This window comes from Microchirus variegatus (assembly GCF_963457635.1).
Source record: "Microchirus variegatus genome assembly, chromosome: 21".
In the NCBI taxonomy this organism is placed as follows: domain Eukaryota; kingdom Metazoa; phylum Chordata; class Actinopteri; order Pleuronectiformes; family Soleidae; genus Microchirus; species Microchirus variegatus.
The window spans coordinates 12463098-12490269 of record NC_139822.1 but is presented as its reverse complement, the minus strand read 5'-3'; the positions used below and the strand labels follow the sequence as shown (position 1 = coordinate 12490269).

General features: G+C 41.6%; 1 protein-coding gene across 1 annotated transcript; it reads left to right on the top strand.

Annotated features, from left to right (window-relative positions):
- Window positions 1-1318: 1318 nt before the first annotated feature.
- On the top strand, window positions 1319-25342 carry lrfn5a (leucine rich repeat and fibronectin type III domain containing 5a; the record flags this gene model as incomplete). The annotated part of the gene is made up of 8 exons (XM_083907929.1): window positions 1319-1518; window positions 2779-2907; window positions 3010-3190; window positions 4349-4504; window positions 4579-4838; window positions 7012-7473; window positions 23197-23470; window positions 24428-25342. The coding sequence occupies exons 1-8, from the start codon at window positions 1322-1324 to the stop codon at window positions 25340-25342; spliced, it is 2574 nt and encodes an 857-aa protein (XP_083764055.1). The 5' UTR covers window positions 1319-1321.
- Window positions 25343-27172: the final 1830 nt, after the last annotated feature.

Genomic DNA, 27172 nt, shown 5'->3' with positions numbered 1-27172 from the left:
ACATGTGCCAAAGTTTGAGAACCAGGTTAGAAGTACAGATACTTCATAAAAATTGAAAAGTAGAAGTACAACCCTACTCCCATGCATTAAAAACTGAAGTAACTCACCTATATTGAGAAAGAAAGAAGTCAAGATTAGAATAAAAGTAAAAAAAAAAAGATATCTGAAATCACAGTATTTATGTGTACATCATTACTCGGCATCAAACAGACACGTATCATTAAGTATATGCATCGACTTTTACTGGAGGGCCAGTACGGGACATTCTTTAAAAAAAAAAAAGTCTTCTGCTTTCCTTCCTTCGAGTGGAACTTGTGAACTTGAAATTACAACACGAAAAAGTCATGTACGGGACGACCTGAACTCGGAGTTAACAGGCCGTGAAAACGACGGGGGGTTAGAGCGTTGGAGTGGGCTTGCGGCCAAAAGCATAACCTCTTGGCAGAGGTAATGAATGCTCTGCAAGCGGCGGCTAATTAGCGGTTGTTAGTTCATTCACTAATAATCAACTTTTTATTGGACTGGAAATGCTAATGCAGCCTTTTTTTCACTGTCCTCTGCAGCAGAGTAAGGTTCCCTGGGGTTAAAATCTCATATTCTCACTGTGTGTGTGTGTGTGTGTGTGTGTTACCTCTTTAAGACCTTTTTCTGGCATAAAGACTAACCTTGTCAGGATGGGTAGACCAAAAACCCTGAATGGAAGTCAGTGCAGTATCCTGAGAAGAATAGCTGCACAAAGAGAGATCCCTTTTAATACCGATTCTCCCGTGTCCTTCAAACCTCAATCACGGTTGTCATTAGCGAGCATTTCCACACTCCCTCTATCATCTTCTCTCTTAACTCTCTCCCCTCTCTCCTAATTATCTACAAGCACTGCTTACTAATGGCGACAGTAGTTGTGTGCGCATGCTTGTGCGGACGCTGCCGGGCAATGTCTAATAAGTCTAATAATCTCCAATGGTTTCATTAGTGATACTTGAAAGTTGGTGCCGTGACCTGTGGGCTCTCAGGAATTAATTCTGGCCACTCATATAATGTTTTCTAATCAGATTCACGACAAAGTTGCCAAGTGTAATAAGTGTGTAATAAGTAGTTATATCACTGCACATAAAGATTTGAGGGATTCCTGATGCATACTAACACGGTGTCATATCCTTGAGGTACATAAACTTTGAGTATAGCTCCTGTAATGAGCGGGGCAGACAGGAAGCAGCACAGTGGATGACAAGATGAACATAAAGTGTGAAAGAAATGAATGCTAAGTAACATCCTTGGTTTCTTTTTTGTCTTTTTCAGGTGTGTCCAGGTTAGGGTGGTGACCATGGAGAGGCTGTTGCTGTGCGTGATGGTGGCAGTCGCCATGGCGGTGCGGGCACAGGTGTGCCCGAAGCGATGCATGTGTCAGATCCTGTCGCCCAACCTGGCAACCCTCTGCGCCAAGAAAGGTCTCCTGTTTGTACCGCCGAACATCGATCGGCACACGGTGGAGCTGCGGCTGGCCGACAACTTTGTCACGAGGTAAAAGTCGCGCGCCGTCAACAAAAAACTGCTGCTTATACCCTCTAATCTGCCATTTCTGTTTCTTGGTTAACGTTCGCATCCGTCCTGCAAACACTTGTCAATGGATCTCACTGTACATGGACGACATTGTGGTGTGGAAATTACAGTGTTTTTAAGCAATCTGTGTTTGTGCACCACCTCTTTTTTTTATCTCAGAAGGTATGGACTATAGTTCTTGGACACGTTCCTCTAAATTTCTTGTGTTGGTGCTAATCACAGTTACTTTCTCGATTGTTTAAACCATTGGTTCTCAAAGTGCGGCCCGCGGTCCAATGGCGGCCCCGCAGAAACATTTCTGGCGGCCCGCAATGAATTACAGTTGATAGTCAGTTGAATCCAGGAGCTACTAAGCTTGTTAAATGTTTATTGGACATTACTGGATACAGACCAATAAGTGTAAACAAAAATTCTGGGTATTCACCTGGTTTCTATATGGTGATTTTTTGTGTATTATTGGGTTATACAGCCCCCAATTACTAGCTATTTACCCAGTAAATATATGGTAACAGAAATGTGTTACTTGGTATTGATAATAACCTGTAATTAGAAGGTAAGAACAATGGCCAAAATACTGGGTAATACTGGGTCGATGGAGTATACCATCAGACTTGAATGCCTGACTTGGAACTAATTTTTCGTCATAACTGGAAGCATAGACTCATGAGCCTGGAGCTTTGCTTGTCAAGCACTTCTGGCACTGGAATAAAATAAAACTTATTGGGTGTCAAATAATAAAAGTAAAATATACAAAATAAAGCACATTCTTCAAGGACCTCGTGAAATTCCCGATGGCGTTGCTGTTTAGTGCCGCTGTTCTTCGGGTTTGCAGAACTCTGGAGAGAGCTGCTCACGCTCAAAAATATTGAATGAGCTGCACAGGATGAAAGGAATAAGATATGGGAATTCCCCGTTTGAGGACCATTTTTGTTCTTGAAAATGTTGAAACGTTTGCCCACAAAAGATCCCTTTCAAATCCACTGTGCATTTAAGGAGCGACAAAACGTGCAAACATTGTTCTCTGAAGTCATATTTTGACATCTTTTTTTTCATCCTGAGATTGACAGCTTTGCTCATCCAAACTCGCTCTCACTGGGATTCCAGGTGTTACTCAAAAGAGGCTCAAAAACGGTGACTCTAATACTGGTGGGACAATCATATGGCACCGTGTCTGTCTCTTTTCTAATGGAACTTTGCTCTGCTGCTTATCCATTCCCACAGCGTGAAGAGGAAAGATTTCGCAAACATGACGCGCCTGGTAGACCTCACATTATCGAGAAACACCATCTCCTTCATTACACCTCATGCCTTTGCCGATCTGGAAAACCTCAGAGCCCTTCACCTCAACAGGTAACACTGACCGATTACTGATCTGTTTATAGCTGCATGGACTGCATGTTTCGAAAAAATTTTTTTTAAAAAAACGGTTGTTACTCCTTCAATCTCTCACAGTAACCGGCTGACGAGGATAGGGAACGACACGTTCAGCGGGATGTCGAAGCTTCACCACTTGATTCTGAACAACAACCAGCTGGTGCTGATCCACCAGGGAGCATTCAATGACCTGCTGGCGCTGGAAGAATTGGACCTCAGTTACAATAATCTGGACTCAATTCCATGGGAGGCCATTCAGGTCAGGGATTTCTTTAAACTGCAGCAAACTTTCAAAGCTGTTTGTCTGGAGGCCTTTAAAAACGAGCCCAGTGTCAATAAAATGGCTATAAAAACCTCTTTGGCCTTTTTTAAAAAAAAAAAAAAAAAGAGCTGAGGGGCTTCTGGACAGAACAGAGGCCATTAGGAGACAACTCAATAAGCTTATATGCAGTTTCCATTGATTGTCTCACTTGAGATTTTTTTTTTAATTTCTGTGCATTTTTTATTGCTGATAGTTAAAACTTTATCGGTGCTTTTTTGCGAGTCAACAAGCAGTTTTTATGCGATTTCGAATGTCACATCCTCTGAAGTATTCTCGGACTCATGAGTTGCAACTCAGCTGCAGTACCGCCTTTGCTGCTGCATGACTTCCTGCAGTTATTTAACCACATAGTGCAACCTGCACTGTGATCCGGTTGGATCCAGGACCCATGGTGGACAAAACTTAGGCTTAAGTGAAGACTCAGATAGAAAGAGATAGAGAAGAATTCTCAGTGCATCATGGGAGATCCATGGGAGATTCATCCATACTACATAAACAACTATGTTTTCAGAAAAAACGATCTTCTTCCAGTCGTCCAGTCGTCATTTTCCACTTCCAAGAGGATGGACCAACGGACGTAGAACAAAAATGCACAATGTAATGTAAAGAGCAACAACCAATCAGACAATGATCCACAGAGTGACGCAAAACGTGTCAACAAATGTGTCGTTTTTTTAAAGTTAGCGATGGCTGGCAGTCGAGTAATGGTGTAAAAACAACTTTTGCCTGAGGTCGCTTTGTGGAGAAAGTCGGTTAGAATAGTCACGAATGATAAGAACCAAATAGGAATTGAATTAGGGCAAACATTTGGGGGCTCTACATGCCAAGGAATATTGGATAACAAGTGTATCTAATTGTGTATTAAAATGAAAATAGAGTAGTATGAATGTAGCCTTTATCCACTACAGCATAACTCAGGGATTGTCCAGGGGTAACTTTACAACCACTTATAAGTGACATCATCATTATCAGTTACCCTGTGGAGTTGAACAAATTCATTGTATCTATGTTCCTTCATCCTTGACCTCTCCAATTTAATTTAAAAACATGCCCAGAGTAATTAATATATGTGTTTTCCTCTGGCTCTTCCAACAGAGAATGACAAGCCTCCATACGCTAAGTTTAGACCACAACATGCTGGACTTCATCCCAGAGGGAACCTTCTCACTGCTACAGAAACTCAACCGGCTGGATGTCACCTCCAACAAACTCCAAAAGCTACCACCGGATCCTCTGTTTCAACGAGCACAGGTACAAAATGATTACAAGCTATCCCAGCTTTAATTTGGTGATACCTATATAATAATAACAATTTTGCTCAACAGGTCCTGGCTACGTCCGGGATCATGACCCCCACGTCCTTCGCACTGTCGTTCGGTGGGAACCCGCTCCACTGTAACTGTGAACTGCTGTGGCTGAGACGACTGAACAGGGAGGACGACCTGGAGACGTGCGCCTCGCCCCAGCACCTCTCTGGACGGTACTTCTGGTCCGTCCCCGAGGAGGAGTTCTTGTGTGAGCCCCCGCTCATCACCAGATACTCCCATGAGATGAGGGTGCTTGAAGGGCAGCGAGTTGCACTGAGGTATCAGTATCAGTTTTTTTGTCAAGTATATGAAAACAGTGTGAATAGTGCGTTTGGTTTTAATAGTTTCCTCATTATTAAAGAAACACAAACAAACACTGGAGATGGGCATGTCTCAGTTACAGGACAATTCAGTATCTTGGTCATAGGCTGTATCTTAAAGGTGCATTATGTAATAAATCTAAAGCAACTGGCGATAAAATCCTCCTAATATGTCACAGAGACTCAGGAATAAAGTTCATATAACAAACTGAACTCACCAACAACAACAGTACAGCCAAAATATTTGCATTAAAAAAAATATTTTGCAGACTGCAAATCGTGTTTATGTTTTGAAATCATGTTTTGGCATGTGGCGCCACCTACCGCCGTCTACCAATCATTGCAGTCAGCTGCCGAGCCAACCACGGGTTGCCAGTTACGTCACAAAAACGAAACCTAAAAGACCTCGGTATTTTTGAATTTGAATGTAGTAACTGTTTTTGGCCACATTCTTACATATAGCACCTTTAATTAATGGCCATAGTCTTCTGGATTCCTCTCTAAAGCCAACCTGGAAGCAACAATATACCGAATAGCAACCAGGGTCTTCATTAGAATATGTTGATTTTGTAAATCAGTAGAGGAATGTATGTAATAAATCATGGCACATATGATTGGACATCTGGTTTTGTCCAATTGGAGCCAGGTTGCAGGTGAACCTTTTGTAACATGGTGTTTGCTAAGTCAAGAAGCTTCACAAGAGGGGGTGACATCAAATGATACGATTCAAGGAAGACGATCATTCTATTCACTCACTCATTTTCCTACCGCTTTATCATCCACATGAGGGTCACACCAGCGGGGTTACTGGTGCCAATCTCAGCTAACAAAGGGCAAAAGGCGGGGCATTTTGCTCACTAAAAGATTGTAAGCAATCCTTGCGAGACTCACCATGCTTGTGAAACTTTGCTTCCGAGTCAACCTACGATGTTAGTGAGTCTGGCGAGAGTCTTTAATGAGAGCTTGAAGATGCAGTTAGGAACATGGCAGCTTCTTTAAAGCGGTTCATAACAGTAACAGATGGTCCGCTGATTATTTCATAGTGCATTTACGCATATCAGTGTAGTTGCATCTTTTACTTTATATCCAACTACTGGTTCGTATCAGTTTTTTTTTGGTTTTTTTCTCACACCCCTAACAGACACACTTTTTCACACTGTTTCACAGTCTGCCGTCGTGCGTCGTCGTGCTCATAAGCTGAACATAAAAATGCGTCCCATTCAACAAAAACACAAAACAGGGACATTACGCAGGAGGACAAAACAACAACAACTGGTCTGAGAGATGATGATGATGACTACTTCATTTGCATATATATTGGTCACATGCTTCCAAAACGTGGCGTGATGTTACAGTATGCTTTTAAATGTGTAAATGAAAATGAGAGGGGGAGGGGAGGGGGGGTGCAGAAAAACAATCAGTTAGATGGTGCTTTTGTTATTTTTCCCGCGTCTTCCGCTTAGTGTTTATGGAAACGACGGAGGGTCAACTTACCTAACATTTGTCATCGACTGCGGAATCCTTTTTTAATGCATTGAATTATAAAATAAATGCCAAGAATGCAATGGCTAAGATTATTTAATGTAAGCTTCGTTTTGGTAGTAAGTGATTACAGTTTGCACCATCTTTTTTTCCGCCAATTGATAAACACTTTTTAAGGTGCTTCCTTTAAAATACACATACATAGACATGCTCTTTAACTTTTGGGGACTTTTTGGTGTTGAACATTTGCTTCCCACAAAAGCTCATTGTAGATCAGTCTTCAAAAAGCTAATACGTGTGTCACTCAAATAAGTTCTGTTTTGATCATTAACAGGAACACATTCTTAACGTTTTTCTCTGTATTGAACATTTGGTTTTTAAAAATAGGTAAAACATGGCTTACTAGCATAACTATGTTAATGTCGAGATCTAAATATAAGCTGCACCCTGTTGACATTTCATGAAATTATAGAATAAATTGCTGTGTCAACACAGAACAGGTCAGGTTTTCTTCTCTACTTAAAGTCTAAAAAGCAAAGAGGTGGAGATTCCAAAAGCCACCGTTAAGCAGTGCACTGCTTTGACTGCACAGTTGACCCCATTCTGTCTAATAATAAGTTCCACTCTACTGGTTTTCATCGTTTGAAAGGTGTAAGGCGAGAGGTGACCCAGAGCCAGCCATCCACTGGATCTCCCCGGAGGGCAAACTGGTGTCTAACTCCACCAGAACGTTGGTCTACGCCAATGGGACTCTGGACATCCTCATTAGTACTGTGAAAGACACGGGCTCCTTCACCTGCATCTCCTCCAACCCCGCCGGTGAAGCCCACCAGACGGTAGACCTGGTCATTATAAAACTTCCTCACATCTCCAACAACACCAACAACATCCAGGAACCTGACCCGGGATCGTCGGACATCTCCACGTCGACCAAAGCCAACGGGAGCAACGTGACGGGCGACGTTAAAGGCGGCGTGGACAAAAGGGTGGTGACGGCCGAGGCCACGTCGTCGACCGCATTGATAAAGTTCAACTTCCAGAGGAATATCCCGGGAATTAGGATGTTCCAGATACAGTACAACGGGAGCCAAGACGACTCACTGGTGTACAGGTAAGACCGACAGGAATCGCTATGTCAAAGTGGGACAGTTTACACTACGTGGAGGTTAGACGGTTACCCAAGACCGAGCTGAGCCGCGCAGATGAGATTACCGTTGATTAGATGTAACTTTAATGATGCGGTTGGAAAATGTGATCACAGGAAATTGAAACGGGACCTAGATGAAACCGGAGAGAACTAAGAGTGTAAGGCAAACGCCGATGCTTGAGGAGCTCTAATAGAGTGCAACTGGAACACTAGGTGTTACAAGAGTAATCCACAGGCCTTATAAAGGCACTACAAGGGCACAGGACAACATTAGTAGGATGCTACAATCTGATCCTTTAAATAAAACAAAACAAGACAATATGGCCGTCACTTAATCTCACTGTTAGACAGCCTTTTTCAAGTTTGTAAACTGCTCTCTCATGGTCTACTGCTACTGCTAAGTTACTGGTGGAGGCAGCAGTTGATCAGCTCTTGTTTGCCATTATGTAGAATTGCTGATTTGTCAAACTTTGGTACATGGAGTGAACGTTAGTTCCTCATAAAACCACTCTTCAAAAAAATACATTTTCTACAGAAGTGTATTGCTGCCACCAAAATAAATACAGATCGAATTTATGGAAACTTTTGTTTTTATCGAATCTCAAAGTTGTGTTTTTGATTAATAAGTGCCATATGGGACATTTATCTTGACATTAAGGCTACGTTTACACTAGCTGGATATTTTTATAAACAGATATTTTCTCCTGTCCGTTTTCCAAAATAACTTTGTGCACACATAATCGTTTTCAAGTTTCTGTTTATATTAACCCGCATAAATATGCTGTCGAGAGCCATCATAGCTACGCCAAGCCAGTGGGCGGCAGTGTAGGAAGAAGGAGAAAGCCATACAAGCCAATCAGAATCCTCAACGACAACAACAACATCTGACCTCTCACCCTTGATGTAAGGATGTAACTAATCAAGTGACAGCAGCGATGATTGCGACATTCTAAAATTCTCACGCCCCTCCTCCGGGACAATAACCTCTCCCACCTAAAACTCTATTTTTCTCCGTTTATATGCAAACGCGTAAAACTGAGTTTTCCAAATTTTCAATTTCACTATTTTTTTAAAAAGAGTTTTTAGAATGAATCGCTTTCAGATGCGAAAGTTTGTGTGTCAACGAAAGGCACAAATGCAGGGTAAAGTCTCCGTTTGTAAAAAAATACCCGTGCTAGTGTAAACGTAGCCTAAACTGTACAGTAAAAATGTCTATTTTCCAGTATGCTAATAGATATTAATGTGCTGAACACACAGTGCTCTCTGTGTTTTATTTTGAAAACGGGACGTCGCTATCCTTACAAATCAGCTTGATCACAGGCATTTTTACAATAAAAGCCTTTGCAAGGAGGGGGGCGTTAAAATTCAGTGTCAGTTGGGTTGACCGTAGTGCTGGATTGCTGAAGGCCAGTGCCAGTTGACAACATATTATGTCAACAGGTCCGGGACCTACAATATTATAAACTATCACATTATAACATGAAACATGTATTGTTTTTTTTACAGTAAACTCATCAGGTAATAACGCTTCTGTAGAATTGTGGTACGGCCGAAGACGATATGTGTTAAACCTAAACCAGCGGCGTTGACAGGGAGAGAGCTCCACTAGATTTGGTTTTTTGACTTTTGCCATTTACTCGAGATAACGGGGATTAGATTGATCTTGCTAGGGATGATTGTTATTTGAGCTCAATATTTACTGCTGTGGAATGGGGGGGAATACGCAAACACAGAGATCTTTCATAGGGAAATATGCCTATATTTTTTCCCTTTCATGTTTATTGCTAATCCCCATTCATATTTCCATGGGTATGCATCATCATCATCGTTGTATCGTGGTGGCAGACAGCTGGGACGGACAGGGTCACAGTGATTGCCTTTTCCCCTTAGTTGTTATCAAATTAATCTGTACCGACTGATTTTTATTTTCCCTATACAATTCGCTATACTTTTCTGATCTTTGATCTCTTCCCGTCTTAATCTCTCTGTGACTCTGATGCCAGCATTATCGGCATCTCATATTATTCATAATCTCCTGTATTTAATTCATCAGTACTTAACCCCATTCAGAGAAAGCATCACAGGGATTTATGAGACGTCTTTCTTGAATAGATAACATCAAAGATCCTTGTTATTACGTTGTTCTTTCACATTTGTAGGATTTCTCATCCTCGAAGGGGTCCGATTTTATACTTCCAGCCCCGAACACTTGAACATACTTGTTGATGGTATTAGGTTAAAGAACATTTCAGCCACAAAAAACAAACAGCTTCCTGTGTGGGCACAGAGCAGAATTGATTAGAGAGGCTTTCACCACTCTCCCCGACGACGAGTCCTCACCCTGTCACATCAATCAGCGTTTTTCTTTCTTCCTGTCGTTTTTTTTCTGCCTCCCCTCTCCCTCATCTGTTTTTTTTTTTTTTTTTTTTTGTCCAGTATTAAGTGGTGAAGTCATGAGGTGTGTTTATGTGAGTGTTATTGTGCAGCTCTCTTGTCTTTAGAGAGCTGATTGATTTCTCAGCTGGCAACAAAGCAGCGAAACGCATTGATTGCGTTTTTTTGTTTGTTTCGTCACCCGCAAAAACGGAGAAGAAGAAAAGGACAAAGACAGAGGGAAGTGGAGAGAATAGAGGGATGAAGGGGAGAAGAAGAGGGTAAAATGTCGGCGAACGACAGACGCATTAGGAGGAGAGTGGGAGAGGAAAGAGTGATAGACGAGGAAAAGTGCACTTATCACTTACTTTGCATCCAGTGAGAGCTATAGTTTCCACACCTTGACATTTATGCTCTATACTGGCCACCTGCTCTGCATAATATATTTTTTTTCTTACCATAGAATGTATGATGTATATAAGAAATGCATTTAGGGTGAATTCCAATTCCTTTTTGAGGGCCAGTTAAGATAAGGGTTGAACTTGAGGGTTAAGATAGGAATTGGAATTGGCCCTTAGTCTTCCAATTGCAAAGGGTGTAACCCTAACAACCACAACCAGGCTTCACTCATACGTGCCATTGTCAATTTTCCGCAAATTTGACGTTGTTGAAACTAGCGATTGAGACCATTAACTCTTGAATACAAATATTTATTTACAATATAAAGCAAGTGAGACTCCCACAAATTCCTGGTGGCTACCACATACTTTTGAGGCTTCACTTTTCAAAGCAGCTACAGCTACATCCATTTCTTAGACTTAGATTTTTTTGGGGGGTTGTTGCAGACATTTTCTCCCTTTCTCGACCTTCTGTTAATCCCATAGACGTACGTAATGTAACCGTCGTATCGCCTGGGTGAGAAAGCCCCACCCACGCAGCTCCATCCTCGCGGAGGTCAGGGTCAGCTGCAGAAAAGCTCTCTGGGTGAGGACAGGGATTCAGTGTCAGTGTTTCTGGAGGACACTTGAGCCAAGCAGAAGCAGAAGTTCCGGTGTTTGAATGCCAGTCCTCCAGCTCGAGTATTACATTTCTATTCCAGAGGCAAGTATGTTGCTCAGTCAGTCACAAGAGTAAACCCCTTTGCACAGCCCAGTGCAACTCAAGTTTCCTCCAGCACTAAAATCATCAATTTCTTTTGATAAAGCGGATGAATATTTAATTGTTATTACTATCGAAAAAGGGTGACGTATGAGGCATTATTTTTAATCAACTTGACAAAGTGCAATTTTCAGTTCACAGATGCTACTTTTTTTTGTTAATTACATCATGAAATATGAAGAGTCTTGTCAAGCTGTGGCAAGAACAATTTGGCAGTACTCAGCTTGAGCCTTATTATTTCGATATTTGATCAAATAGAGGGTTTTAACAAAATGAATCACGAAAACTTATTTAAATCTTAGAAACTTCGCTAGATTGTATGGCCCAAATACAAAATCCACAAAACAAATACAAACGCCACAACACAAATAATGGTTTTTGTATTTGTGTTGTGGCTTTTGTGTTTGTGTTGTGGCGTTTGTATTTGTGTTGTGGCTTTTGTATTTGGCCTGACACCTCTGGGCCACCGTAGACCAGCTTGTATTAAACGCATCATATCAATGTCTAAATTTAAAATGGGAGATGTACCTTTAATATTTGGGGTTCCAGTCTGGGATTGGTTCATCGGCAGTGTTTTAGAAAGTATCTTTCTCAGTATAAATAGTGTATTGCATGGTGACATCCCCGCACTGCACACAGGATGATATTCGGAAAGGGGCAACAGCAACATGGCGCAAGTAAAGCCGACATCTGCAAACAGGTCATGATTGAAAACACAAAGAGGGCACCCATGAAAAGAAGTTTCAGGAGGGAATTATACCGCTCAAAATGACTGGTTATTCAGCAGTTTGATGGTATTTAAATGCTCCTTTTGTACCCGACTGCCCCTGCTCTGCTGCTGCATACGCACAAACGCTCTCTCGGTCAGGGTCTGCTAGTATTGCTTCACAGAGCCATGTTTTCAGATGAAGGATGCAGCCTACAAATAACGTTGCACCGTCTCTGTTCACGTCAACAACTCACGTCGTCAACATATCATGCACTAAAGCATCCCGGCATGTGGAGATGTCAGCAATAGCAGTAAACACAGCTCCACTCTCGTCTTCCTCTATGACCTGCCTATTCAAAGTGTGGCCCGTGGGTTGTTGTGTTTGAGTGGAACTGTGAAAAAAATACATTTCACTGTCTCTTAAAGACTTCTATATACTATAAATTCTTAGAGTAGCACTGACCATGAATGCAGCACATATACTTATCTGTCAAAGGGTTGGAAACACATGTTGGAGGATGAATCGGTAGACGGTAGACGTCATTACCAGCTACATATTGGCTGCAGCCATTGTCTGGCCCAGTGCATTTCTTGGTGGAGTTTGTAACTGAATAGCTCATCACCTTCAGACTTCTTCTTTTTTTTTCTTTATCCTGTAAAGATTCTGAAATCTCTTTTCTTTCCTTCTTAAATGGAACCTGTAAGGGACTAAATTGAGTCATTCGCAGAGCTATCACCTAAGTCTCGGCTGTTAACTCCTTATATCAGAGGCAGGTCAAGGGAAGGCTGATGCTGATGGACAAAAAAAAAACGCGCCGACCTTTTACACGTGACCTATCGCAGCAATCTTTGGCCTTTACGCCTCACTGGCTTTATTGGACCATTCACAGACACGTCGATGATGATAGTTTAACTCAGCGCCTGCTTGAACGTCAACGTCCAGAAAACAGGCACAGAGTAGAAATAGGCGCTAGAGAGGTGGGAATTAAAGAAAAAAGTAATGAATGATGTTCAAAAGGTTGTTTAACATACAGATTGTGCAGAGAAAGAAAGATAAATGAACAGAATTAAGCTTTCTCATACTTGAGTTTATGTGATAATGGCATGTATTGCTATTTTTTAGATTAGTAAGGAACCAAACTCCTCATGGTTTAAAGCCAACCTTTTCCAAAATGCACAGCAAAAAAAAACCTTTGATCCCTTCTCCTGAGGGTTTAGCAGTTCACTTGAAGAGTGTGCTTATTTTCCCGTTTGAAGGATAACAGCGTTTTATTTTAAAGTAGGAAATGGAAATAAAAGATCAATTTCAATGTTTTTATCGCCTACTCAATCAATGCGCTCATCTTGTCATCCCTTGCAAAACACTGTTCCGTGTCCGCATGGATACAAATGCCACACTCGTCTCATAACATGAGACGTTCAATGCAGGATGACTGTGATATACAAGGCTAGCACAGGATGCAATAGTAATTACGATAAGAACAAAAGATAAAATATGGAAATGTGTACAGTTTTTTAATGAGTAATATATGAAATACTCGAGAGTCGGCTTGAAACTCATTATGAAGAAGCGTCATGAATTATAGAGGAGGATCATTTTGAGTGGGTTGCTATATAAGGAATGAGAACGTTAGAGAGTCAGGATGAGCGAAACCAAGCTGAGGTTCGAAAAATGAACTCATAGAATAGGCTATTGAAAACATAAAACAATGATAAAGTTTATCCACTATGTGTCTGCAGTCGTTAGTGTCTCAAAATACTGTATCTGCAGTACGGCTGCAAATAACAGCTACGGTAGTCGGTGAGTCATCGACTAAGTAATTGACTTAAAGCTCACATAGAGTGGTCCTGTTGCACATATTTGTTAGTTATGGAGGTCTACTTACATACATTAACTTGTTTTTATGGTCAAAAACGGTAAACGAGCCGATAGAAATCCTCTTTTCTGACGGTGTTCCCCCGCCACGCGATATTTCAGACTCAACTCTCACACCCAGAAGACAGAGTCTTGTGATTGGCCAGTACCCCGGAAGTGGTCATATTCAGCACACCCGCTCTCAGAAGCGCAGCTCCCCCCTCTGGAACGGTGGATGCACTGCTACTCATTATCAAAACATTGTTTTAACAGTGTTTAAAAATAACTTCTTCACGACTCCCCGTCGCAGTCCGTTTTTATGACTTTGACCCGGAGTCAGAAGACACTGTAGCTCGTGAAACACCTCCACAACGGACATTATTCTTCTTCTGCGGTTCAAAGTACGCAACCGGATACACACTAAAAAAACAGCGTAAATTGGAACTTCCGGTCTAGGTCCGCTTTAACGGATAACCTTAAAAACCTGTTCAAGTTTAAAATATACATCCCAGTAAAACGTCAGACTATTTGAAGAGATTACAGCAGAGGGCACTGTGAGCACAGTTTACCCAGCATCCAACGCCAGTTACGTTATGTTATTTTCTTTTACATTGGAGGACACTGACAAAGCTAAAACAGTCCTCCTGAGCAGATAATCACAACACCAAAGCATTCCCGGAAAGTGGAGTGAGGGAGTGTTTAAAATACGCTAAAAAGCGGCATATTGTTAGCGGCGGAGTTTGCGCATCGCTATCAGAGATCGTGGAAACATGACACGCAGGTTATCGTTCGAGTCTCGGCAGTTGAGCAGCAGAACGTGAGATCATTCACGCTGTAATAAAAACATTAACTAATCGTTAAAAACTGCATCTGCAGAATCGAAAAAAAAATGAACGTTACTTGAGAATACATACATCCTGCAGCTTTCTGCTGCTCTGCCAGTTGTTATGTTCCTTTTTTTCCCCCCCTCACTGCACTGCTTCAGTTGTTTTCCACTCCGCCTATACAGTATAGTAGCTGAGTGGTTCTGAACTGAAAGACAAAAAAAATCTACACATGAAGCAAATTGTGAGGCAAGCTTTTTTTTAAGAGGCTGCACAACAGGGGGTCAGGGATGAATTTGGTCTTTTAAAAGAGCTACACACACACACACACATACACAAACACACACCCAACGATCCCAGTGTTCCGGGTAAAAGGCCTTGCTCAGCACTGCTGAACTGCCTTTATCATGCTGTATTACCAATCCTAATTTTATAGCACCATAAAGTTATCGCGGAGCTAATGTAAGTGTGTTATGGTGGTAAGGATTCTATATGGGATTTTAAATGCAGCTACCAGCAAAATATGCTTTCGTAGGATAGATGGAGGGAGGCAACATATCCCCCCCGTCTTTTTTCAGTCAAATAAGTTAAATAGAGCAATGGAAGGAAGAATGATAGGTAGAATAAAACAAAGAAGAAAGATGGCAAGGATGTAAGCAGAACGAGGACATAAGGCTAGAAGACATTGAGAAAATAATAATAATGATAAAGAATGGGAAGAATGTGGGTCATATGAGAAGAGATGGGAGGACAAAGAAAACATCAGCAAACGCGATGAACAAAAAGAAAACAGATTAGCGAAGAAAGTAAAGAAGTAGCCTACTGCAGCATTAATGTTAGATGTAGATGACTCAACTAAAACCCGGGGAATGGAGCTGAGCTGGACAGATGGAGCACTACACGCCGCTACGGATAGTGAGGAAAAGACCTCTGCTCATCTGGGACAGCTTTCACCGCGCGGCACTTCGACGTCCAGTCTGCAGCTCGTTTGCCCTCAGCTCAGCAGTAACCAGATGTTGCTAAGTGTCGAGCCTCCCTGCTGTCGTTTTGGGAATCATGAACTGACAAAATGTAGGACCAGAGCTGGTCACTTTCATTTGGAACTAAACCTTCGATCAGTCCTTTCAGCACTGGCCACAATGGTACAGGTACAGGGTAATTCAAACAGAATTCCACCGTTTTGGTGACTTTAATTGGCGGCAGCAGTGTCACTATTATTGACGTTGTAAATCAATTCAAATTAAAAGCAATGCTATCACGAAAGACTGAACTGTTAAAGAGCAAACAGAGAGCATTAATGTTTTCTATTTCTGTCATCTGTTTTCACTGATGAGACAACTGTTCTTATAGCCAGTATCTCAACACAAATGAGCCTTTTTGGTACTTAAGTGTGCGAGTGAGGATAATTATGAGCAAAGGCTGAGTATAATTATAGTTTTTTTTTAGATAATGCTGCTACACTCTGGCTTTTCAATAAGGTGACAATGTGTGTCAACTGTAATATTATGGCTCCACTTTGCTTTCATGTTTAATCGCAGGTGTGGTTGACGCTCTGTGCCGATGACGGTTTTAGTGTCTGTGGTTGCCCGATCCTTTAAGCAAGAGTCACTATTGTCCAAGCTTTGCTAAAGTGATGGTAACGTGGTGTTCGTGTTGTTGGGTGCACGAATCCACTGTACAAAAATAGTGGATGTAATTGTCCAATTTTCAGGACAACTGAATGTGGTGATATATTTGGTCGTGCCTCAAAAACTGTGGTCTTATGTCGTACTGTAAGACAGGTTCACAGATGGCCGTTGTCGCGGACCAAAGTTAGCCTGGACGAAAATTCTGACAGTGTCAGAAATATAGGATAAAAATCTCACGTCTGCCACAACCCATCTACTGCATCTACTAAAACAATCAATAGAAATGGAGCATGAAATGACGTATAGGTCAATGCGACACAGGCGTAAAAACCAAAAAAAAAGAGAGCTTCACTTCTCTGTTTATCTCTAGTCTGGTAATATATGACACACACGGTGGTGCTGGCCAATGGCAATTTGTGTCTTGATCGTGAATGGTTTTGACATACGTTTTGGCTTGCGATTCAGTCGTCGCACACACAGTATTATGTCTGCATACATCAAACTTGATGTCTTATCAAAGTTTATTAGACCCATTTTGCACAGTGTGGCTTGCAATAAACTTAAACGACTGCTACAATCTCTGAGGTTGTAGGAGGCTTAACCAGGAAGTAACAATGTATTGAACGGCCACTAAGGGTAAGCAAAGAGCACTCCATATGGAGGGAAGTCAATGGGCTTTTATTCTAACTTGATCTATAGCATGAGTGAACATGTACCTGAGGAGTTAATGGTCTCAATTGCTAGATGCGGGTCTTCTTCAATAGAACACAAAGTTAATTTTGTAAATTATGTTCCCATTGAGAGGAAAATAGACAATAAAGCATGGTGCACATGAATGGAGACCAGTGTGATTGACAGCTGGTATCATCCAATACGCGTCTGGTTACATGTGATGTCTGTGAATTTCGTTTCATGAACAACAAGGAAGACGATGTCCATCTTTTTGCACAGTCCATTGGTGGACAAAATGGCCTCCTGCAGTATTTGCATATGCACATCGATTGGCTGGTGCATGCACTGCAGTCTGGCAACACGTGACCTTGCCTTATTCAAAGGGAATAAGCAGCCTTTCAGTTGAAACTTGTGTAAATTATTTAACTGTTCATTAGTGTGAGAAGATCCAGACCTTTTTCCACACGTTTTTGAGTCCACATTTATAGTCGGTCCATAATCTGTATTGCAGCGAACAGTGGATGCACTGCTAATCCAGAAGCTAATATTTACCTTTTCAACAGGTGCATACCATTTTTCTCCCTGAGTGTATTGTTGAAGTTGGATTGATGAAAAAAATGGGCAGGGATGTGATAGTAAAGCTCACCTGGCCTTGCCTCAAAAGCCGTGTTCCACCTCTGATTACAAGCTGTGTGGGTGCTTGTTAACCATTAGCTCTGGCATCAGGGGCATTATGCATGGTAAAACAAAGATAAGAAGTTAGCCTCTGCAATGTTTTCTGTCTGCCTGAGAGACTCAGACCTATTAGCATGGCGTGGTGCCATCTGCTGTGTAAGCCACATTAGCGTTGAGGTCAGCAGTAATGGAGCAGAAGTTGAACTACCATTAATCCTCTTCACTTTGTGCTTGGAAACCAGTTATTCTTTACTGGTTTGATTGAAATGGTGTGCTATGCAATGGGCTGTGCTGCCGTGAGATTGTATGCCTAATTGCTAATGAAATTCGAATGAACTAGAAATGAATCACGACAAAGCCAAGTAAATGGGAGCATGCAGAAGCACGAAACACCTGTTTCAAACAGGTAGAGTAAAGAAAAGTTTTGTGTGTTTTTTTTTTGTTTTTTTTTAACTTCTTTCCATCCAGTTTTTCTTGTTACAGGCTGTTTAATTTTGACTTATGGTAGCATGGGAGGCTATTTAGCCAGAAGCACCCAATACCATTTTCTGAAATAATTGGAAAACCTACTTTTAGATGTATGTGACCCACATTTTCATCCATTTCCGATGAGTAACTGCTTTGGAATTTCATATTTTGTTATTCAAACACAGATAATACTAATGGATAAATGTACTATAATACAGGTACTGCAAAATTGCCTTTATTCTTTTAGTTTTAAAAAGACAGATAATAATGTATAATATATTATTTTTAGATAGTCCATTACTAGAATAGAATATCCTATTCTACTTTTATATATTTTTTTTTATATTGACCAATCACCATCACATCTTTGATTGTTTTGTTTTGTTACATAAAGTAAAATTAAGCAGAAAATATTGCCTATTCAACATTTTGGGGAAGATTTTGTTCATTTAAGAGATCAATATATCAGTATGCGAAATGTAATACAGCCATCCCCTCACTATAGAGCAATGTATATATTTTTTTTAACTCTTCAATGTTGCATTACTGAATTTACTCATTTAACTAAATTTGAGGTGATGCTAAATAAAAGGTGAATAGCTGCTGCTTTTAGCTCTAGTATTGGACGTATAGGTTTAAAATAATGATCTCCACATGATTGTCAACATTTTATGATGAAAGTGCTCGCAGTTATGGAGGTGTCATCGCCACCTCATGTTGTGAAATCGCCCTTTTCTTTTACTACTGTAAGCATCAATTCTTTGAACATCTCAGCAAAAAAAAACTAAAACAAATTAGCACACTTCACAAAAAAAACCAGCACAGCATCAAGATGTTAACAAGTGTGACCAGATGTAATCATGCTGCTTAATCACAATCCCCAGATGTTACTCATTAAAGGGAAACACAACAAAACATTCACACAATGAATGCATATTAGGTTAAGATAAATAAAAAGAGAGAAGCCAGACAACTTTGACTTGCACAGTACTAGTGTTTCCCTGTATACATTCTATAAAGCAGTGAAAACGTTTAAATTAAACGAATCACATGCTGGGTTAATTTAACCACATATTTTATCCAAATGTTGCTTTATATTACCTGGATTTTGAGTTCATTCTACTTTGTGAAATATTATTTCCATGCATTATTCCACTAAAACATTTAAAAATGTGATTTCAATATGTGCACAAAGCAAACACATATATCGCAGTGAAAAGACTGTAAACTCAGCAACTGGGTTAAAGCTCCCTCTTCATAACCCAGAATAATGACCCCACAGCAATTGGGTTTGAAAAAATAACCCAGCAGTTTTTAGGGAGTAATTATTTGGCAAAAAAAAAGGGTGTCATTTTCTGAGTTTAGCTGTAGGTGAGAGCAACTAATGGAGATCACGCTGGCCTCATGCGTGAAATCTAGAATAGATGAACACACAACACACTCATGCACATGCCAACGCAATAAGTGTTTGGGTCGAGGCAACATGTAGTGCTCTATCTGTGATGAACCTTGGCAGGAGACCAGACACAGCGACAGCCACTGGGAAAGAGGAGGCTGCCATAGTAGGAGACGATTACTGTAATGGAAATCTCTCTCATACACACATACATTATATACTGCAAGACACATGTAGCCATAAATACACAAATGCATGCTCATAGTAATGAAACCCTCACACACACACACACACACAGGCGCCCTGGGCTGAGAGCTTGGCAGAATAGAGTCGATAGATTAGTGTAATAGTCTCGGGCCAAGGAAATCATCTGCCCACTGTGGGGCTTCAAATCCTGGCAGCAACATCCAGCCTCAGACGCAGAAAGAAAAATTCGCCACAATGAATGAGTCAGTTTGGATGAGTTCACAATGCCGACGGCTCGCACAGTCAAGACATCATAACAGTTGATATTGGGTCCCTGCTCCGGCCAGCAGGGGCAGTGCCGAGTATGGGCTTTTTACACTCACGCACTTCCAAGTCCCCACTTTGCTCCACCAGAGCATGTTTGACATGATTTCAGCTTGATTCTAGGCATGACAAAGTGGGGACCTGAAAAATGTCCCCTGTTCAACGGGAGTCCCCTCTTTGTGGGTGTGTAACGACGCCGAAGTCCCCCGTTCACATACACACATGCAAGCCAATGTGGTTTATTCATGTGGATACATTGCTAACCAGAAAACAAACAAAGAAACCTAGAAACTTAGAGCACATTCATTGGGTTATGACTATGAGCGGTTACTGTCCCCAGTCATAATTGTTTGCCCTGAGAAAATGACTGCACTTTCACTATCACTATAAGAGACAGATCATAGATCATCATGCTCTTACACTGTTCTGCGGCGCTTTAGTGATACATTTAAGTAAGGGACTAAAGGAATTGGACCATAGCCCCATTTCAAAGTATACAGCGGTATTAAAAAGCCACGGTATCATAACCACTGAAGTTTTCTGTCTGTGCCCGAGGTGTGAGCTGTTTTTAATGACTTGTCAAAAGACAGAGTGCAGGGATCCATGTTGGTTGCGAGCAGTCAGTTCAGCTGTGTTTGGATAGTGTTTGGTAAGGATATTAAAAACATTGTGGAGCCCAGGACAGTGGTCCATTATACTCCGTATTTCATTTAGCCTGTAGTTCATGTTCACACGATAAAACACATTCTGCTTTTGTTACAGTAACCTTAGCAAGTAGCTGTGGTTACTTGCATTTGCATTAAGACCCTGAAAACCTTGTAAAACTTTGCATACGTAACATGTATGTAGCATGAGCATTATCCAATATAGGCTGCATATGTGTGTCTGCTGTATAAAATCCTCCTAATATGTCACAGAGACTCAGGAATAATGTTCATATAACATATTGAACTCACCAACAACAACAGTACAGCCAAAAAAATATTTTGCAGACTGCAAATCATGTTTATGTTTTGAAATCATGTTTTGGCATGTGGCGCCACCTACCGCCGTCTACCAATCATTGCAAGGCAAGGCAAGGCAAGTTTATTTGTATAGCACCATTCTTACACAAGGCAATTCATAGTGCTTTGCAGTCAGTAGAGTCTCAGCTGCCGAGCAACCACGGGTTGCCAGTTACGTCAGAAAACCAAACCTAAAAATCCTCGCTATTTTGAATTTGAATGTAGTAACCGTTTTTGGCCACTTTCTTACATATGGCGCCTTTAATATCGAAGAAGCTGAAACATTTTGTTCTTCATTCCTCCATTTGACAAAGAAATCATAAAAAAAATGTCAGATTTTGGTTTGTGAGCATCATCATTTCAAGGTTTCAAAAACAACAAGCAACATTATCTGACATTGTTTGGACCAAACAAATAATTAATCGAGAAAACAAATGACAGCTAATAATTGTTAGGTGCAGCCCATGTGAAGCCGGGAATAATTGCTATGCATGCATGCATTTTTCTAAGTGCTAAGGTCTTGCCCCCATAATGTCCTGATCATTATGATCACAAAATGGAACAGGTGTTCAAGATGTATTCCATCTATCCAATGAATATTCATGTACACATAATATATAAATGCACACCCCAGAAACATGCAGTATTAATGCGTCCGTGAGGAGTTTGACAGTTTTAAAGGCTACAGGGGGAGGAGGAGGAGGAGGAGGAGGAGTGGGGAAATGTGCTGGGTACGCGGAAATTGCAACAACAAACACGGAGATATTAATGCTTTGCTAACTGAAGTGACACGCAGCCACGCTCTCTTTCGTACACACGAGGCCGCGGCAATTATATGGAAATGAATCATTGTCCGTGTATACAAATGTAGCTTGTATATGAAGCTTGTAATTGCCGATGACATTCACCCCGATCATTAACCTGCACACTTCAATGTCAGAGAGTGTGTGTACTTGTATTTGTTACCGCTTTAGGGCCTTTACTGAGCTTGTCAGTACAAGTAGTCCTCATGGGGACCAAAAGATGGTCCTCGTGAAGCAGAACCTCATTTCTGAGGAAGTGGTTGAGTTTACGGCTTCAAGTTAAGGTTAGGGTTGGGCTGTCCAAATGAATGGAAGTCAATGCAGTGTCCTGAGAAGTATATCAGTACAAACCTGAGGGACATACACAGTGAAACAGTATTCAGGTGACCATTTTAGCATTCATTGAGATGAATGCTAAAATGGCTTTGTGCTGTTATTTCCGCTGAGGGCGCTTGAATAACCGACTCCTATATCCATCCCCTCTCTCTTAATACTAACCATTAAAACTTAAAGGTGCCATATGTAAGAATGTGGCCAAAAACGGTTACTACATTCAAATTAAAAATACAGAGGTCTTTTAGGTTTCGATTTCTAACATAACTGGCAACCCGTCGTTGCTCGGCAGCTGATACTCTACTGACTGCAATGATTGGTAGACGGCGGTAGGTGGCGCCACGTGCAAAAAAAAACATGATTTCAAATCATAAACATGATTTGCAGTCTGCAAAATATTTATTTTAATGCAAATATTTTGGCTGTACTGTTGTTGTTGGTGAGTTCAGTTTGTTATATGAACATTATTCCTGAGTCTCTGTGACATATTAGGAGGATTTTATGGCCAGTTGATTTAGATTTATTACATAATGCAACTTTAACACGTGTCCCAACTTTCTTTTAACTCGAAATTCCAAACCCGATGCTGAACTTGGCTGAAATCACCCTCTGCTCCTCTCCACAGTGCATATGAGGCCTTTGATTTTAATGAGGAATACCATTAGCATTCTAAAAAAGAAACCCCAGGAAGGCTGACAAGCACTTTTAAGGAAAAGTGTGCAAATCCTTTAGTCAATGGGGCAACTTTCCATGAAAGAGTCGCTAAACTTTACTCAGTGCCGTAGTGTTTGTCCAAACATACCAATTTTACCCAAACATTTCCCTTTATAATTTACCGGTGAAAGCAGAAAACAAAGAGTTCTTACGAAATACACCTATGCTTTGCTGGAGCAGAGCTTGCCAACGAAAAAAAGCATCTGCTCGGAACGTATGTGCAGTAATAAATCATTTAAATGGACTTGTGTCCTGCTGGTGACTTTTGGGGTTTGGGTTTGTGAAGATTCAGCAGCCATCAATACACAGTGGAGCAGCATGTTGATTCTGTATCATCTTCAGCCTCACTGTCCTGTTGTTTCTCCTCTATTCATCTTAACTTTCAACGATACAACGCAATCTCCTTTCCTTGAATCAACTGAAATAATTTGGTTGCAGGGAAAGAACACAATGTTTTTGTTTTTATCATATGATCTTTTCTACTTAACCAAAGGCAAATGACAATGCATTCTAACTCTGCCCTAACCAGTGTTTCCTGTGTCCCCGTTTCCCTCTCCGTCCGCAGAATGATCCCCCCGTCGAGCAAGAACTTCCTGGTCAACAACCTAGCGGCGGGTACCCCCTACGACCTCTGCGTGCTGGCCATCTACGACGACGTCATCACCTCCCTGACGGCGACGCGCGTGGTCGGCTGCGTGCAGTTCACCACCGAGTCGGAGTACATGAGGTGCCAGTTCATGCAGTCGCAGTTCCTCGGCGGGACAATGATCATCATCATCGGAGGGATAATCGTGGCCTCGGTGCTCGTTTTCATCATCATCCTGATGATACGGTATAAGGTGGGTCTCTGTGTGCCACTTTAATCCTCTCTGGCCAGAGACAGGAGAGAGCTTTTCATCGTGTGAGGCAATTGGCCTTAGTGTGCTGCTACTAATGTGTGGTTTTCACTGCATTTTTGAGCATTATGACCATACATTGACAGTGTGTATGTGTTATTGCAAGGGAAAGGATGAATATGAAATTGTACACTCTTTGAATATAGCTTTTAACGTGATTGACATATACTGGCAGCACCATTGTTTTTTCAAATTCTTGACTCAACATGGTCATTTTATGTAATAACATATATATATATATATATATATATATACGGTGGCCCAGAGGTGTCAGGCCAAATACAAATGGCACAACACAAATACAAAAGCCACAACACAAATGCAAAAGCCACAACACAAATGCAAAAGCCACAACACAAATGCAAAAGCCACAACACAAATACAAAAGCCACAACACAAATACAAAAGCCACAACACAAATGCAAAAGCCACAACAAAAAATACAAAAGCCACAACACAAATGCAAAAGCCACAACACAAATACAAAAGCTACAACAAAAAATACAGAAGCCACAACACAAATACAATAGCCACAACACAAATGCAAAAGCCAGCATTTGTGTTGTGGCTTTTGCATTTGTGTTGTGGCTTTTGTATTTGGCCTGACACCTCACCGTATATATATATACCTATTTACATATATTCGCCAAATGATTGAAATTGAAGTGTGCCTCGTACACTGTATATTGCCATGTGTTTTAACCGTTTTATTAAACCAATTTACCAATCCAAACACCAATCCGTTTGGCCACAACACACGTCATGGGCTCTTGATTATTTAGAATTCCATTGACCGTAAAAATGCTGAATATATCATCCATTAATTGAGCAGGACTTAAAGACATTGAGGGAAAGATTTAAGTAAATAAAATCAGTGTGTGTGTTTGGTTGTTTCCTCAGGTGTGTAACCACGGTGACGGCGGGAAAGGGGTCTCACTGTCGATGACCAATGTTCACTCACAGACCAATGGTCAGCAGTCACAGGGATGCACTGTGACTCCGAGCTCTTCTAAACACGGATCGATCGGATTGGACGACCTCTCAGGAGGCACAAAGAAAAGGAGCGCGGCGGCCGCAGAAGGAGTCGGGGGTAAAGACCTGATGACTCAGTCCTCCGACTCCTCCCCGCCCGATTGCTCCACAGCTATGACGGTTCTCAGCCAGCCCTGGGCGGCCAGAAGCCCAACGGGTGGAGCCGAGGAAAGGGAAAAAGCAGGTGAAGAGAAAGCTGAATTTCTTATCTCATCACCCACCGCCGCCGCCACCGGATCACTGCCCAGGCCGAAGCGGAAGCCTGCTCCGAGTAAACCGGGCTCAGCTTGCTCAAACACCTCGGCCGCCGCTGAAAATTTCCTCTCCTCCCCTACTTCCTCTGTGTTCCTCCCGTCCTCCGTTCTGGAGAACACCAACCGCAACAACTCCACCGCTCTCAACCAAACCCCGCCTCTCTTTGCCCCTTCCCCTTACGTGCCCACGCCGAGCCCCGTCCCTTCTACCCGGTTTAGAGATACGCCCGTTCTGCGCCGGGCGCCGCGCGCCCCCTCCTCCGCCGCCGCTGCCTTCTCCTCCGCCAAGTACCAGACTCTCCCTGCGGAGCAGGGAGGGAGGAGCAGGGCGAGGAGGAGGTACTCGCTTAGCGAAGGAGGCTCAAAGACTTACTCGTCCCATCAGGGAGGAGGTGCGCTCAAATTAGGGCGCACGATGCGCAACAAAAGGAGCCAATCAATGAGCGGGATGCTGCTCCCCAAAGATGGGGACGGAGACTCGGACAAGGGGAGGTGTGAATCGGACTGGATCTTAGAAAGCACAGTTTGAACAGACTAAAAGTGTATCCATTATTGTTTATCTTTTGTATGAATGTTTGACACTGTGTGTGTGTGTGTGTGTGTGTGAGAGTGAAGGTGTGTTCGACATATGTTTTTTTGATGTTTAGAATGTGCTTTTTTTTGGTGTGACGTGGTGTGATGCCGTGTGAAACATGTGTTCATGTTAGTCATGGCTGAACGAGCGTGTCTTCTGTGTTCATACCGTTTCATTTTTCAACCTTTTTCTTTAAAAAAAAAAAATAATAATAAAATTACGATTATTATTTTTCATATTTACACCTCTTTGTATTCAGTTTACAGATTTTCACCTTGAGACAATTTCCTAACTGTTTGCAGTCTGTCGTTCAAGCGAGTGGATAACTTCGCCTCGTCTCGTAAGCGTCCTCGAGTTTGTCTCATCGGTTTCCACTTTATAGCACAAAAGAAAACAAAGACAATGGGGTTTTGCCACGTCAATTCCGAGTTCGCACTCAACTGAAACAACACAAAGGGGAATAATTACAGGGGAGATAAAAAAAAAAAGAAAAGAAGAATGAAAATTAAGCACTACAAAGAAAAACGACAATACAAGAACTGAAAAGTGCACATTTCGTGAACATTCGCACACAACCACAGTGTGTGCGTCCATACGATTGGCAAGAGAATAACAGTTGGTGCCTTCTCATGCACTAACACACGCTCCCACAGATGTTCTAGCCGGATTTCAGACTGCACCGTGGCTCCAAGAACGAGGGATTAAGACAGATGGGACAAAACGGAGCGATTTCACACATAGCCTTTCCTACCTTACTGAGGAGTACGGACATTTTCTTGACTTACAAAGATATACAAACTGAGAGAACAAGCAACAAAACAACATGAAGACTTTAATGGACCTCTTATGAAATTGATATTTTTTAAAGGGAAGAATTAAAAAAAAACAAAAAAAAAACAATCTTGTGAGCTTTTCACCGCCGGTGGTTTCCTACAGCCTGCGTTGGTCACAAGCACCGGGAAAAAGCTTCTGTACAGAAAAAGGCAACATGTACTGTGTTGTTATGTTGTGTAAAATAAAAAAGGGATAAAATGAAAACTGTACATGTGAGAGATGTTTTTATGTGGTATTGTATGTATTGCATTATTTGTCCAGGGATGAGGACACCAGGAAGCATCGGTTGCAAACAATGTCAGCTGATCAGTCATTTGTCCCACGATTTCATTTAGGACAATTTCCCACTGCAAACCTGAGCAGGCATGTGGTCGTTACTGAAATGGAATAATTGATATTCTGCAGTTTAATTCCCCTTTTATCATTTGATGCATCAAGGTTAGCCAGAAGAATGCACATATACAGACATGTGCACGGTTATTTAGAGCAGAGAATCTCATTATCACCACCCACTGCAAACACAATTTTTTTCAGACCCATGGGGATATGCTGTTTAATGCCAGCAAAAATAATCATGCATTTATATGATATTTATGTTTACATTTCATGAAAAGCAGTATAATTGGTCTGAAAAAGGGTATCGAAAATCTGCCGAGGACATGCTGAGTTCAGGGGACAAATTAGGAGGTAGGAATATATCTCTCCTTCAACTGCGCTAGCCTGCCTTAACACCAGCACACGTCACTGGATAAAAGCTCCAGCGCAGAACCTTTATCGTCGCCTGTGGACTTTCCGAGTTATTACCGAAACACAGCATCATAGCATCACCGCTTCTCTTTCTCCCTCCACCCCTTGCTCAGTCTCTCACAACACGGGGATTCAGGGATGGATTCAGCTTTGCAAGAAAGTAGATATTAGCTTTGACCTTGCTTTAATAAGTCTTTTTTCTGC